Here is an 11,046-nt window from a genome sequence, read left to right as displayed (position 1 = left end):
AATGGAGAAACAGCTCATCTACCTTAATAACATGAAATATTTAGAATTGGAATGTGATTCAAAGATGTTTAATGATAACCCAAATGTCTAAGAAAAAGTTAAATTACTTGATAATCTGCTAAGAGGACAAAGAAATGTGTGATACATTTCAAGAAGTAATGAGCCTGGAATTTATGAAAATCTTTGACACCTGGGTTTAGTTAGTGTACCAATAAATGTTTGATGGTTAATAAAGTTTTGGCCAAGACCAAAGTTGGTGATACAAAACCAAAGGATCTTAACACTAAGTCAACAGTAAGCAAAAATACTAGCTAACACAAATACAGTGCTAATTATGTGCCAGGGATTGTTCTAAATACTTCTTTCATTATTATTAATCTTAAGTCTCAAAACAACCCTATGAGATTATTCCCATTTTATTATCTCTTTTATAGATGAGGAAAGTAACAATTTAACTTCCCAATGACATCTAGTAAGTAGCAAAACCGATTTTAACCTAGACACTCTGGCTCCAGTGACAGTAAATACTCAGGGGTGTCAGCCTATCTACAGAAACTTCAACTCTAATAATTGAGGGAGGCTAGTAAAATATATAGGACCCTAATAACTGGGATGCTGCCCAGTGTAATGGAAAGCACATGGATCATAAATCAAAAATGTGTATCGTGTCTTACGATGCAGCCCACTGAAATTATCTTTGACCCACCTTTGCCATGGAATGAATTCCTAGTTGCCAAACATTACTAATTGGTTCTTTTCAGCCCTTATTATTATTTTTTAAGATTTTTATTTATTTAACAGAGAGACACAGCGAGAGAGGGAACACAAGCAGGGAGAGTGGGAGAGGGAGAAGCAGGCTTCCTGCCAGCAGAGAGCCCAATGTGGGGCTCCATCCCAGGACCCTGGGATTATGACCTGAGCCAAAGGCAGACGCTTAATGACTGAGCCACCCAGATACCCCCAGCCCTTATTTTGTAGGATATTTATGTGATTGATGCTGTTGACCACTTTCTCCTTAACATTCGCTTTCCTGTTTTGTTTTTGTTTTGTCTTGTTTTGTTTTAAGATTTACTAGAAAGAGAGCCGGGGGAGGGGGGAAAGGGGAGAGGGAGAGAAAGAATCTCCGGCAGACTCCACGCCGAGTGCAGAGCCTGACACGGGGCTTGGTCTCAAGACTGACACCAGGACCTGAGCTGAAATCAAGAGTCGGATGCCCAACCAACTGCACCACACAGGTGCCCCTCTTTTTTTTTTTTTTAAGATTTATTTCATTTTAGAGATAGAGTGAGCTTAAGCAGAGGAGGAAGGGGCAGAGGGAGGAGAGAGAATCCACAAGCAGACTCCCTGGCTGAGCACCGATCTGATGTAGGGCTTGATCCCAGGACCCTGAGATCATGACCTGAGCTGAAATCAAGAGTCGGCTGCTTAACTGCGGATGTTAAGTCAGATGCCCAACCAACTGTGCCACCAGGTGCCCCTCTCTTTCCTGATTCTTCACATCATTGTCTTTGGTCTTATTCCTCTGCTGCTTCCTTTGCTGTTTCATTTTTCTCTACCTGCTCCATACATATTGCTCTTTTCTTAGGTTCTTTCCCTCTAATTATTTGGCAAGATTACCATAGGCACCCCAAACTTAACCTTCTCTTCCTGTTTTCTCCTTTAATTATTTGATAGCTCTAACATGCCAAATGAAACTTTTTCACAATCATGTAGAAAGATGAGAACCTATGGGAGTTGGTGAGAGAAAGTCTGGGGAGGTAGCGCCATGATGAACTCTACATAGCCATGTTTGTTCTAATCGATTAAGGGTCTCTCCAACCCACCCCCAAATAGCTTAGGGGCGCCTGGGTGGCTCAGTTGGTTAAGCGACTGCCTTCGGCTCAGGTCATGATCATCGAGTCCCAGGATCGAGTCCCGCATCGGGCTCCCTGCTCAGCAGGGAGTCTGCTGCTCCCTCTGACCCTCCCCTTGTCTCATGCTCTCTCTATCTCATTCTCTCTCTCAAATGAATAAATAAAATCTTAAAAAAAAATAAAATCAATACTACAGAAAAGGATGCCCTGGTTTTTCTGATTTCCATACTCAAGGAACATTTCCACACACCTACCTCAGCCCACTCTCCACTTCATCCAAAGCCCTGAGAGCTGGCTCCTGCTAATCTCTTTACCCCTTTTTTTTCCTTCACCTCCAACCTTCCTCACCTACAGTTAAACAAAAGGAACATACGGTCATGTGCTTGGAATAGTCTTCCTACTTTACCCTAGGAATTTCTACTCGGTTTCACAACAGGTATATCCATGTCTTCCACTTTGAGACAATTCCCCTACATCTCTAGGTGATTCAAATTTATCCCCTCCTCCTTTGTGCACCCACTTTACCCTGTACTAATCAGGATCCATCACACTTTACTGCATTGTTTTCTGTCTTTAAAAAGGGAGGTCCTGAGGCACCTGGGTGGCTCGGTCCGTAGACCATCCGACTCCTGATCTCAGAGTCGTGAGTTCAAGCCCCACACTGGGCGTGGGTCCTACTTTAGAAAAAATAATAAAATAAAGGGAGGTTCCTAAGTCTTAATTATGTTTTGTTTCCTCAATGCCTGGCACATACCTGTTAAATGACTGGGTTAACATTAGTTTCTTACATTGTACAGTTTTAAGTGATATAGATTGTCCGGATTCCTGACATCCTGAACTGCCTGTAAGCTTCCAATTCCACTACTGCGAAAGAAAGACCGTGTTTTGAGTCTAGAGAAGGCTCCTGACTTTCCCAAGGTCACCGTCAGTGGTGCTTCCTGACTCCACTACTTCCCTGACCCCCGCCCCTGAGACGGTCACTTAGCTCAGGGTCCTATCTAAGGTGAGAGCCCAAGGACGGCCAAAGACAGCCCGCGTGCTTCACAACAGGAACTCCGCCCCTTTCCGAAACGTATTTCCGCCACGTACCCTCTCCAACTGACATCCTTGTTGTCCAATTATGTTTCCGAGGCTCTGAGGGTTGCACCTAACCTGACAATGTCCAATAAAAATAAGGAATTCAGATTGGCACCACTTTCGACCAATGGTTGAGAAGATCAGAGATTACTAACCTATAGGAGCAGCACTGAGAGTGATATTCAGCAAATTCATCCAATGGACTTGCTTACTGCAGAGTAGGCCTCGCCCCAACGGCGGGGGAGTTGGCGACCCGGACCTCTGCAGCGCTTAGTCGCCACCCGGGCTCCGCCATGTTGGGTCTTGTGGGTCGTGTGGCCGCTACTTCGGCCTCTGGGGCCTTGAGGGGACTCGGTCCTTCAGCGCCACTACCCCAAGTCCAGGTCTTACTGCGGGCCACTCCGGCAGCGCTCCAGCTTGGTAAGTGCCTTCCTCTGGGAGCTGGGTTCGTTTCTGCTTCCCCATGACCTTGAGCCGGAGGCCGTTTGTCACTCGGGCCTAAGGTATTTCTGGTGTTAGAAGGACGTCAGGGCCAGCGCCCTGACTTCTAACGGCGGGAGAACAAGAATAGATCGCCTGTGGGAGCTTTCTTCGATCTAATTCATCTTATTTTGGAAAAGGGGCTCTCTGTGACGGAAAAGTTCGGGCAGGTGCATTGACCTTCCCTTGAATGGGTCACGGAACTCTCGAATAATGGGGTTTTGTGCATGGGAAGATAGTGCAGGCGCTTTCTCGGTTCCTGTGCGGCGCTCCCTCCGGACTCATCTTACTTGAAAGCTGAGGGGGCCGGTTGTGGGCCGAATTTACCAGTTCTTATGGGTTAAGGCGGGGCTTCCGATGACCCTTAATTGCTCTGACCCCAATTTCTTCCAATATCTTTTTTGTCTGTTAGCCAGAGACTATGCCGCCCAAACCTCTCCTTCGCCGAAAGCAGGCGTTGCCACCGGGCGCATCGTGGCGGTTATCGGTGCAGTGGTGGATGTCCAGTTTGATGAGGGACTACCACCCATCCTAAATGCCCTGGAAGTGCAAGGCAGGGAGACCAGGCTGGTTTTGGAGGTGGCCCAGCATTTGGGTAAGTAGAGTTTGTTAAGAATAGTAAAGAGCTTTAGTCCAAATATCCCCCAAATCAGTCTTCCTTCTATGATGATTTTATCAAAATGACTTTCGTTCTTCTGAGTGTGCTGAAGCCACATTTTAGGTACTGAGAAGGAGTCTTGTTCAGCTAGTCTTTCATGCTAGCTGAACATTAAACCTGAAGCCTACTTTGTCCTTCTGTATAACCCTGCAATGCCTTTAACAGGTGAGAGCACAGTAAGGACTATTGCCATGGATGGTACAGAAGGCTTGGTTAGAGGCCAGAAAGTCCTGGATTCTGGTGCACCAATCAAAATTCCTGTTGGTCCTGAGACGTTGGGCAGAATCATGAACGTCATTGGAGAACCTATTGATGAGAGAGGTCCCATCAAAACCAAACAGTAAGTATCCCTTTTGCTGCATCTACATGCAAAGGAACTGCTTTTTCTGCAGGTTTTGTTTCTTTTTTTTAAAGTAAGCTCTACACCAGACCTGGCGCTTGAACTCAAAGGTCATGTGCTCTACCAACTGAGCCAGCCAGGGGCCCCTCTTCCAGTTCTGTACTTTTAAGGCAACACCTTCTAGTGTAGCAAAATTTTCCTGCAGAGAATGCTTAAAATGCTGATATATTGTTATCAAAACCACAGTCTTTCTGAAGAAAATTAAGGATGCAGAAGTTCTGATTGTAAAAAGAAAAAACTTGGGACTCAAGTTGGTTATTTGAGTTTTCATACCAATGACTTAGGTTGTAGGGTTTCCAAAACTAGCAGGTCTTTGTATTACCTATTGATACATGAAGAAGTGCTGTTAGGTTAGGGCTTAGTAAAAGGGAAATCTTCGTGACAGTGTAAATTGTTAGGGGTTGGGATGATTGTTTCCTGAGATAACAGAAGTGGAATCCCCTTTATTGCAGAACATTAGGTGAGGAGCCAGATGGCAATTTGTGTGGAGTGTTCTATAAGATGTGAGTAAAGGGTTAGACTTGAAAATTGAGAGGAACCTTTCAACAACATGACACTGATACTTTCTTCCTACCTTCACAGATTTGCACCTATTCATGCTGAGGCCCCTGAGTTCGTGGAGATGAGTGTTGAGCAGGAAATTCTGGTTACTGGTATCAAGGTCGTGGATCTGCTGGCTCCCTATGCCAAGGGTGGCAAAATTGGTATGTTACTGCTGGTACATATTTTCCAAACCTAATGTGGGAACAAGAATCCTACCGTGTAGTGAGTGGGTACTGAGATCTATCCTTCGCTGATGAGTAGCTTCTGACTTTCGTTCTTCTGAGTTTGCTGAAGCCAGATGCCATTCCTGAGAAGGGAAAAGATAGAAAACTGGGGTGATTTTTTTTTTTTTCCTTTAAGTTTGCTTATTTGGGAACACAGAACTCTTAAATATTTCTTTTTTTCAACCTCTTCCAGGGCTCTTTGGTGGTGCTGGAGTTGGCAAGACGGTACTGATCATGGAGTTGATCAACAATGTAGCCAAAGCCCATGGTGGTTACTCTGTGTTTGCTGGTGTTGGTGAGAGGACCCGTGAAGGCAATGACTTATACCATGAAATGATTGAGTCTGGTGTTATCAACTTGAAAGATGCTACCTCCAAGGTAAGTAGTGAGCTGATTTATGTCCACATGGTAGTAGTGCCAGGAAACCATTTTAGTTGACTGCATTACTAGCTGAAGCCATGTGTTATATTTTCATTTCGTGTGGGCCTACGAAGGAAATTCCTGTCAGTGTTTTCCTTGCAACTTAGAATACACTAACGCATATTTTCTTTCTTTGACATCATGTTACGTTTCCAGGCTTTGTTTTCAGTAGATAGTCACATCTTTGAAAGTTAATTTTGGGACTTGGAGGTAACTCCTATGTCTCAACCCTGTTTTGTGCCTCTCACTTAGTTTTATTTCCTTCCTATTTCAGGAATCTTGCCTTAATATTCTAAGAAATTGTGTTATTTTGAACCACATTTCTAAAAGGGAAAAGAAATTTGGAAACCAAAATCTTGATGCTTTCTGAGAAGGAGGGTTTTTTGGTAGTTTTCTCTGATTTGGGGACCTTGGGTATATGGCTTCTATATTCCTCTGCGAGGTTTCCTGATTGTGTATGATTATTTCAGGTAGCGCTAGTGTACGGTCAAATGAATGAACCACCTGGTGCTCGCGCCCGGGTGGCTCTGACTGGACTGACTGTTGCTGAGTACTTCAGAGACCAAGAGGGTCAAGATGTATTGCTCTTTATTGATAACATCTTCCGCTTCACCCAGGCTGGCTCTGAGGTAAGAGAGAAGGCTTGAGAGAACCTGTTTTCATTTGACCTATCTATGGAATGGTGCAGATGAGGCTAAAGTTGTAGACCCCTAATACCTTTGTTCTTACTGTTTTTCTCTCTTTTTATTAAGGTGTCTGCTTTATTGGGCAGAATCCCTTCTGCTGTGGGCTATCAGCCTACCCTGGCCACTGATATGGGTACCATGCAGGAAAGAATCACCACCACCAAGAAGGGATCTATTACCTCTGTGCAGGTAAGAACCATTAAATGGATGAAGGTCTAATTTGTATAAAGGTATATACGGAGAAGTTATTTATGTCTCAATGTTTTTGACCAGGTTAATGAGCTCCCTGAAATAATGTGTAAAATTCTATGTGTGCATGTTAGAGACCCTAAAACATTAAGAAATGCTCAAAGTGGTTGAAGGCATACATGTGAATGTAGATCACAAAAGTAGTGGTTTCTAGCCTGCAGAGTCTGGAGCTGCATGGAAACACATTAAATACATACATATATATATATTATGTATGTACAAACATAAACAGTAAAATTATCTTGAGTCTAAATTGTTTTAACTTTCAGTGAATCTAGTGAACCATTATAGTCATGCAAGGTCTTTTGTTTTTAACTGAAAGTGTGGATATCACTACAATAGAGTTAGACATGTAGGATGAATAACAAAAGGAATGACAAGAAAATTCTTTTATCACAGCTTGGACGGACCAGATCATCTATAAGCTCACTCAGCAGGTATTAGGATGGTAAGAAGGCTTTTTTGAGGTGGACTCTTAAATGCTAAGATGGAATGAGATGATGAGAGGTCAGAAAAGGGGGGGTGGCTTAAATCAAATTACTTGGCTTCCTGTTGTTTCTCATGGGTTCTTGACTCACTTTAGGCTATCTATGTGCCTGCTGATGACTTGACTGACCCTGCCCCTGCCACTACCTTTGCCCATTTGGATGCTACCACTGTGCTGTCCCGCGCTATTGCTGAGTTGGGCATCTATCCAGCTGTGGATCCTCTGGATTCCACCTCTCGAATCATGGATCCCAACATTGTTGGAAATGAGCATTATGATGTTGCTCGTGGGGTGCAAAAGATCCTACAGGTGAGTATTGTAGGTGAGATCGGTGGCCATAAAGTCATACAGTGGATTTTTGGGGACTAATTTAATACCAAATCTTTCCCAGTGACCTGTGTAATTTGCTTTGGAGTAAGGAAAGATGAGATCAGTTTTTTTTTCCTTAAGGTATTATTTATTTGAGAGTGCGTGCGCACAGGGGGAGAGGGAGAAGCAGACTCCCCGCTGAGCAGGAAGCCTGACGCCAGGCTTGATTACAGGACCCTGGGATCATGACCCAGGCCAAAGGCAGACAGACACCCAACCGAGGCATCCAGGTGCCCCAAGACCAGCAGTTTCGTTTCTTTCTTTCTTTTTTTTTTTTTTTTTTAGATTTTATTTATTAGAGAGCACAAGCGGGGAGCAGCAGAGGGAGAGGGAGAAGCAGGCTCCCCACCAAGCAGGGAGCCCGATGCGGGGCCCAATCCCAGGGTCCTGGGATTGTGACCTGAGCCGAAGGCAGACGCTTAACCGACTGAGCCACCCAGGCGCCCCAACCAGCAGTTTCTGTTAGAGAGTGTGAATGAGGTCTCTTGGGTTTCCAGGTACTTAGATTTGGAATCTAATTTTTTCTAATGGCACCAGACAAGAAGTAGTGAGGATAAGACCCTGATCTTAGCTGAGGGCCCACGTGATCCTGACTATGTAACTTCACCACTAACTTGTTCCAGTTATAAAGTGAGGTAAGGTGCTAAAATGCTTTGTACAAAGCTCAGTGTGAATACAAGGTGGTATTAACCCTTAGGTTTTTGTCCAAATTTAAAAGAAATGTGAATTTGGGGATGTCTGGCTGACTCAGTAGAGCATCCAACTCTTGATACCAGGGTTGTGAGTAAGCCCACATTGGGTGTGGAGCCTGCTTAAATAAAAAGAAGAAAAATAAAATAATATAAATACTCAGATCTCTCTTGTTTTCTCATAGGACTACAAATCTCTCCAGGACATCATTGCCATCCTGGGTATGGATGAACTTTCTGAGGAAGACAAGTTGACTGTGTCCCGTGCACGGAAAATACAGCGTTTCTTGTCTCAGCCATTCCAGGTAGCTGAGGTTTTCACAGGTCATATGGGGAAGCTGGTACCTCTGAAGGAGACCATCAAAGGATTCCAGCAGATTTTGGCAGGTGAGATTTTGAGTATAAAGCTGAATGTAAAATGTCAGAGGGGGGCGCCTGGGTGGCTCAGTTAGTCAAGCGACTGCCTTCGGCTCAGGTCATGATCCTGGAGTCCCGGGATCGAGTCCCGCATCGGGCTCCCTGCTCAGCAGGGAGTCTGCTTCTCCCTCTGACCCTCCCCCTCTCATGTGCTCTCTCTCTCTCTCTGTCTCTCACATTCTCTCAAATAAATAAAATCTTTAAAAAATAAAATAAAAAAAAATGTCAGAGGAGCTGAAATCTCTTGAATGCCCATTGTTCTATATTTCCATTCCAGCAACTGTCAAGCAATATATAAGTATATTGTGCCTAGATAAATAGTTTTAAAAATGAGCTATTTCTCATCAGTATTCTTTGGAAATACTCTATTTACTTCTGAGAGTGAAACTTGTGTTACTTGATGTCATTCAACATTTACTGAGTGTTTTCAGTCTTAGCTGCTCTTCTAGTGAATTAGAGGTCTTTGTAAGGAAGGCATTATTTTGTTTTTACAAATTAGGGATCTTGAAGCACAGAATAAGTTTAAAATAACTGGTCCTGATCTCCAGCCAAAGTAGAGAGCAAGAATTTGAATCCAGGTTGTATGGCCGAGACCATTTGTTCTTAATCCATACTGTATGATGTCTTGTAAATTAGATTTGTGATGGAAGTTTTGTTAGGATTTCTTGGATGACAAATTTCTGACTGGTGGCCCCAAGTGGTGAAGTATGTATATACTGCAAAAAATGTATCTTTCCACTTCTTACCAGTGGATTTTTTTTTCTCCATACAGGTGAATATGACCATCTCCCAGAACAGGCCTTCTATATGGTGGGACCCATTGAAGAAGCCGTGGCAAAAGCTGATAAGCTGGCTGAAGAGCATTCATGAGGAGGTCCTTTGGCAAACTAAGCACTGGTCGTCTTGTGTGCTGTGCTTCTTGTTTGCCCCTAATCCAGAAATCTCGGTTTGCTCTGTAGGCCATATGAGAGCCTTGTTTGAAGACGTTGTCTGTCTGAAGAGTATTTAAGATTTCCAATAAAATGTACACCCCCTCAGAATTGGTCTATTTTTCTTGGTCCTGACAACATGACACTGAATTTTAGAGTGGCCATAAGAAATAGTATAAAGTAGTCCACATATGTTTCAAATGGGGTCATCAGAAATGAAAAGCCATTGTCTTGATGGACAGCTGTGGGTCTTATGAGGGGTTCCCTGTAGAGGATGATAGGACCTCAATAGTAGGGCCTCAGCTTTGGTCTTTTTGTTGAGGCAGATTGATCTTGAATATTCTAATATATTATTCCTGCTTGGCTAAAAAGCAATAGGGAGAAGAGCACATTGGGGAAAAATGGGTTTACAGAGAACTGCTATCCTAAGGCAAAACAAAGGTCAGTGAATTGAATGAACCCAATTTTTAGGAAATGCTGCTTCTGAAGGATTAATAACCTGCAAAAATCTAGTCAAAAGGGCCCCCTCTCTCTCAACCTAGGCTGAATTTTTTTCTCCATGCCCATCTCCCCCACCTTTTTTCAGAAAGTGTTGCTGACTACTGCCTGCTGATTCATATTTTGGGCAAGCCCAGAGTTGAGATTCCTTGAGGTAGTGCATGGTGTAAAGTAACAGGCTTTCCTGACCTCTGCTAAGATCCTTTAGGAAAGCTGGGGAGATTGAATCTTAAAAGGAGAAGCAATTTCCAGGGTTTGTGGGATTGTGCTTTTGAACTAAATGATGGAATTAGAGAAGTTCCCCTCCATTTTAGCTACTAAAAGTGCAGGGTTGGAGTACTCAAAACTACACCCATTGCAGTGTGAAACAAGTGCCTATTACAGTGCAAAGTCAGTTTTGGTGCCCTATTGTGTTCTTTCCTGAGCTAGGGCCCATTTCCTACTGCCCTCTGGTGCTAGGACTGGAGACTGCAAGAACTCTGATCTCACCATTTTGAAATCCATAAAGGCCATTTGCTGGGATGTGGTTCTTAGCTAATGACTGTTTACAAACCAGCTGGAGCTTTTGTCCTGAGGAGGAGCCTGCATCTGTAGGCTCCACCCCTGAGGCATTCAAGTTGGGTCGAAGCAGGGCAGGGACAAACATCCCAATTCAGAGGCCCCTGGGGGCTGAAGGTTGGGGAGGGGCCTTGGGATAGGTGCCAGGGGTGGAGTAGGGGCCTGTAAGTTTCCTCCCATCTGCCTATGACGTCCTTGGCACTAGTCTCTCCTGTGTCATGATCTGGACAGAAGGTGGAGCCCCTGAGCTGACTGTGCCTGGTCTTTTGCTCCCAGAAAAGCCTGGATTTGGGGAAATGCTGAGTTATGGGGGTGGGGGCATTTCCTCTAGGTCCTGACTCCAGTGGGTAAGAAGCTGGTGCAGAAAGGCCCCAGGATATGCGGTCAGCTCTTTCTGCTTTGTTTTCCCACGTTACCCAGATGCAGACCTGGTAACTGATCCTTAAGGTCGTTTGTATCCCTCCATCCCCTCCCCCACACGTTTACGTGTCTCAGTATTCATCGAGAAC

General features: G+C 44.2%; 1 protein-coding gene and 2 non-coding genes across 3 annotated transcripts; all 3 read left to right on the top strand.

Annotated features, from left to right (window-relative positions):
* Positions 1 to 3,192: 3,192 nt before the first annotated feature.
* ATP5F1B (ATP synthase F1 subunit beta) lies at positions 3,193 to 9,592 on the top strand. The gene is made up of 10 exons (XM_028110857.2): positions 3,193 to 3,350; positions 3,823 to 4,005; positions 4,234 to 4,408; positions 5,051 to 5,172; positions 5,429 to 5,613; positions 6,126 to 6,284; positions 6,408 to 6,530; positions 7,174 to 7,386; positions 8,321 to 8,522; positions 9,325 to 9,592. Exons 1-10 carry the CDS (start codon positions 3,224 to 3,226, stop codon positions 9,420 to 9,422), a joined length of 1,587 nt encoding a protein of 528 aa, XP_027966658.1. The 5' UTR covers positions 3,193 to 3,223; the 3' UTR covers positions 9,423 to 9,592.
* LOC114215116 (small nucleolar RNA SNORD59) lies at positions 4,068 to 4,143 on the top strand. The gene has a single exon (XR_003610541.1). It is a non-coding gene; the product is annotated as a small nucleolar RNA SNORD59 (small nucleolar RNA).
* LOC114215115 (small nucleolar RNA SNORD59) lies at positions 5,256 to 5,327 on the top strand. The gene has a single exon (XR_003610540.1). It is a non-coding gene; the product is annotated as a small nucleolar RNA SNORD59 (small nucleolar RNA).
* Positions 9,593 to 11,046: the final 1,454 nt, after the last annotated feature.

This window comes from Eumetopias jubatus, unplaced genomic scaffold (assembly GCF_037043125.1).
Source record: "Eumetopias jubatus isolate StellerSeaLion01/CBP00866 unplaced genomic scaffold, mEumJub1_p1.0 scaffold_8, whole genome shotgun sequence".
In the NCBI taxonomy this organism is placed as follows: Eukaryota; Metazoa; Chordata; class Mammalia; order Carnivora; family Otariidae; genus Eumetopias; species Eumetopias jubatus.
This window is presented reverse-complemented; position numbering and strand designations above follow the sequence as displayed.

What these genes read in the sequence shown, in the direction of transcription:
- ATP5F1B (XM_028110857.2), top strand. Translation starts at nt 3,224, where the DNA reads ATGTTGGGTCTTGTGGGTCGTGTGGCCGCTACTTCGGCCTCTGGGGCC. An exon ending in TGAAAGATGCTACCTCCAAG is followed by an intron (nt 5,614 to 6,125) that starts GTAAGTAGTGAG and finishes TGATTATTTCAG; the next exon opens with GTAGCGCTAGTGTACGGTCA. An exon ending in TCACCCAGGCTGGCTCTGAG is followed by an intron (nt 6,285 to 6,407) that starts GTAAGAGAGAAG and finishes CTTTTTATTAAG; the next exon opens with GTGTCTGCTTTATTGGGCAG.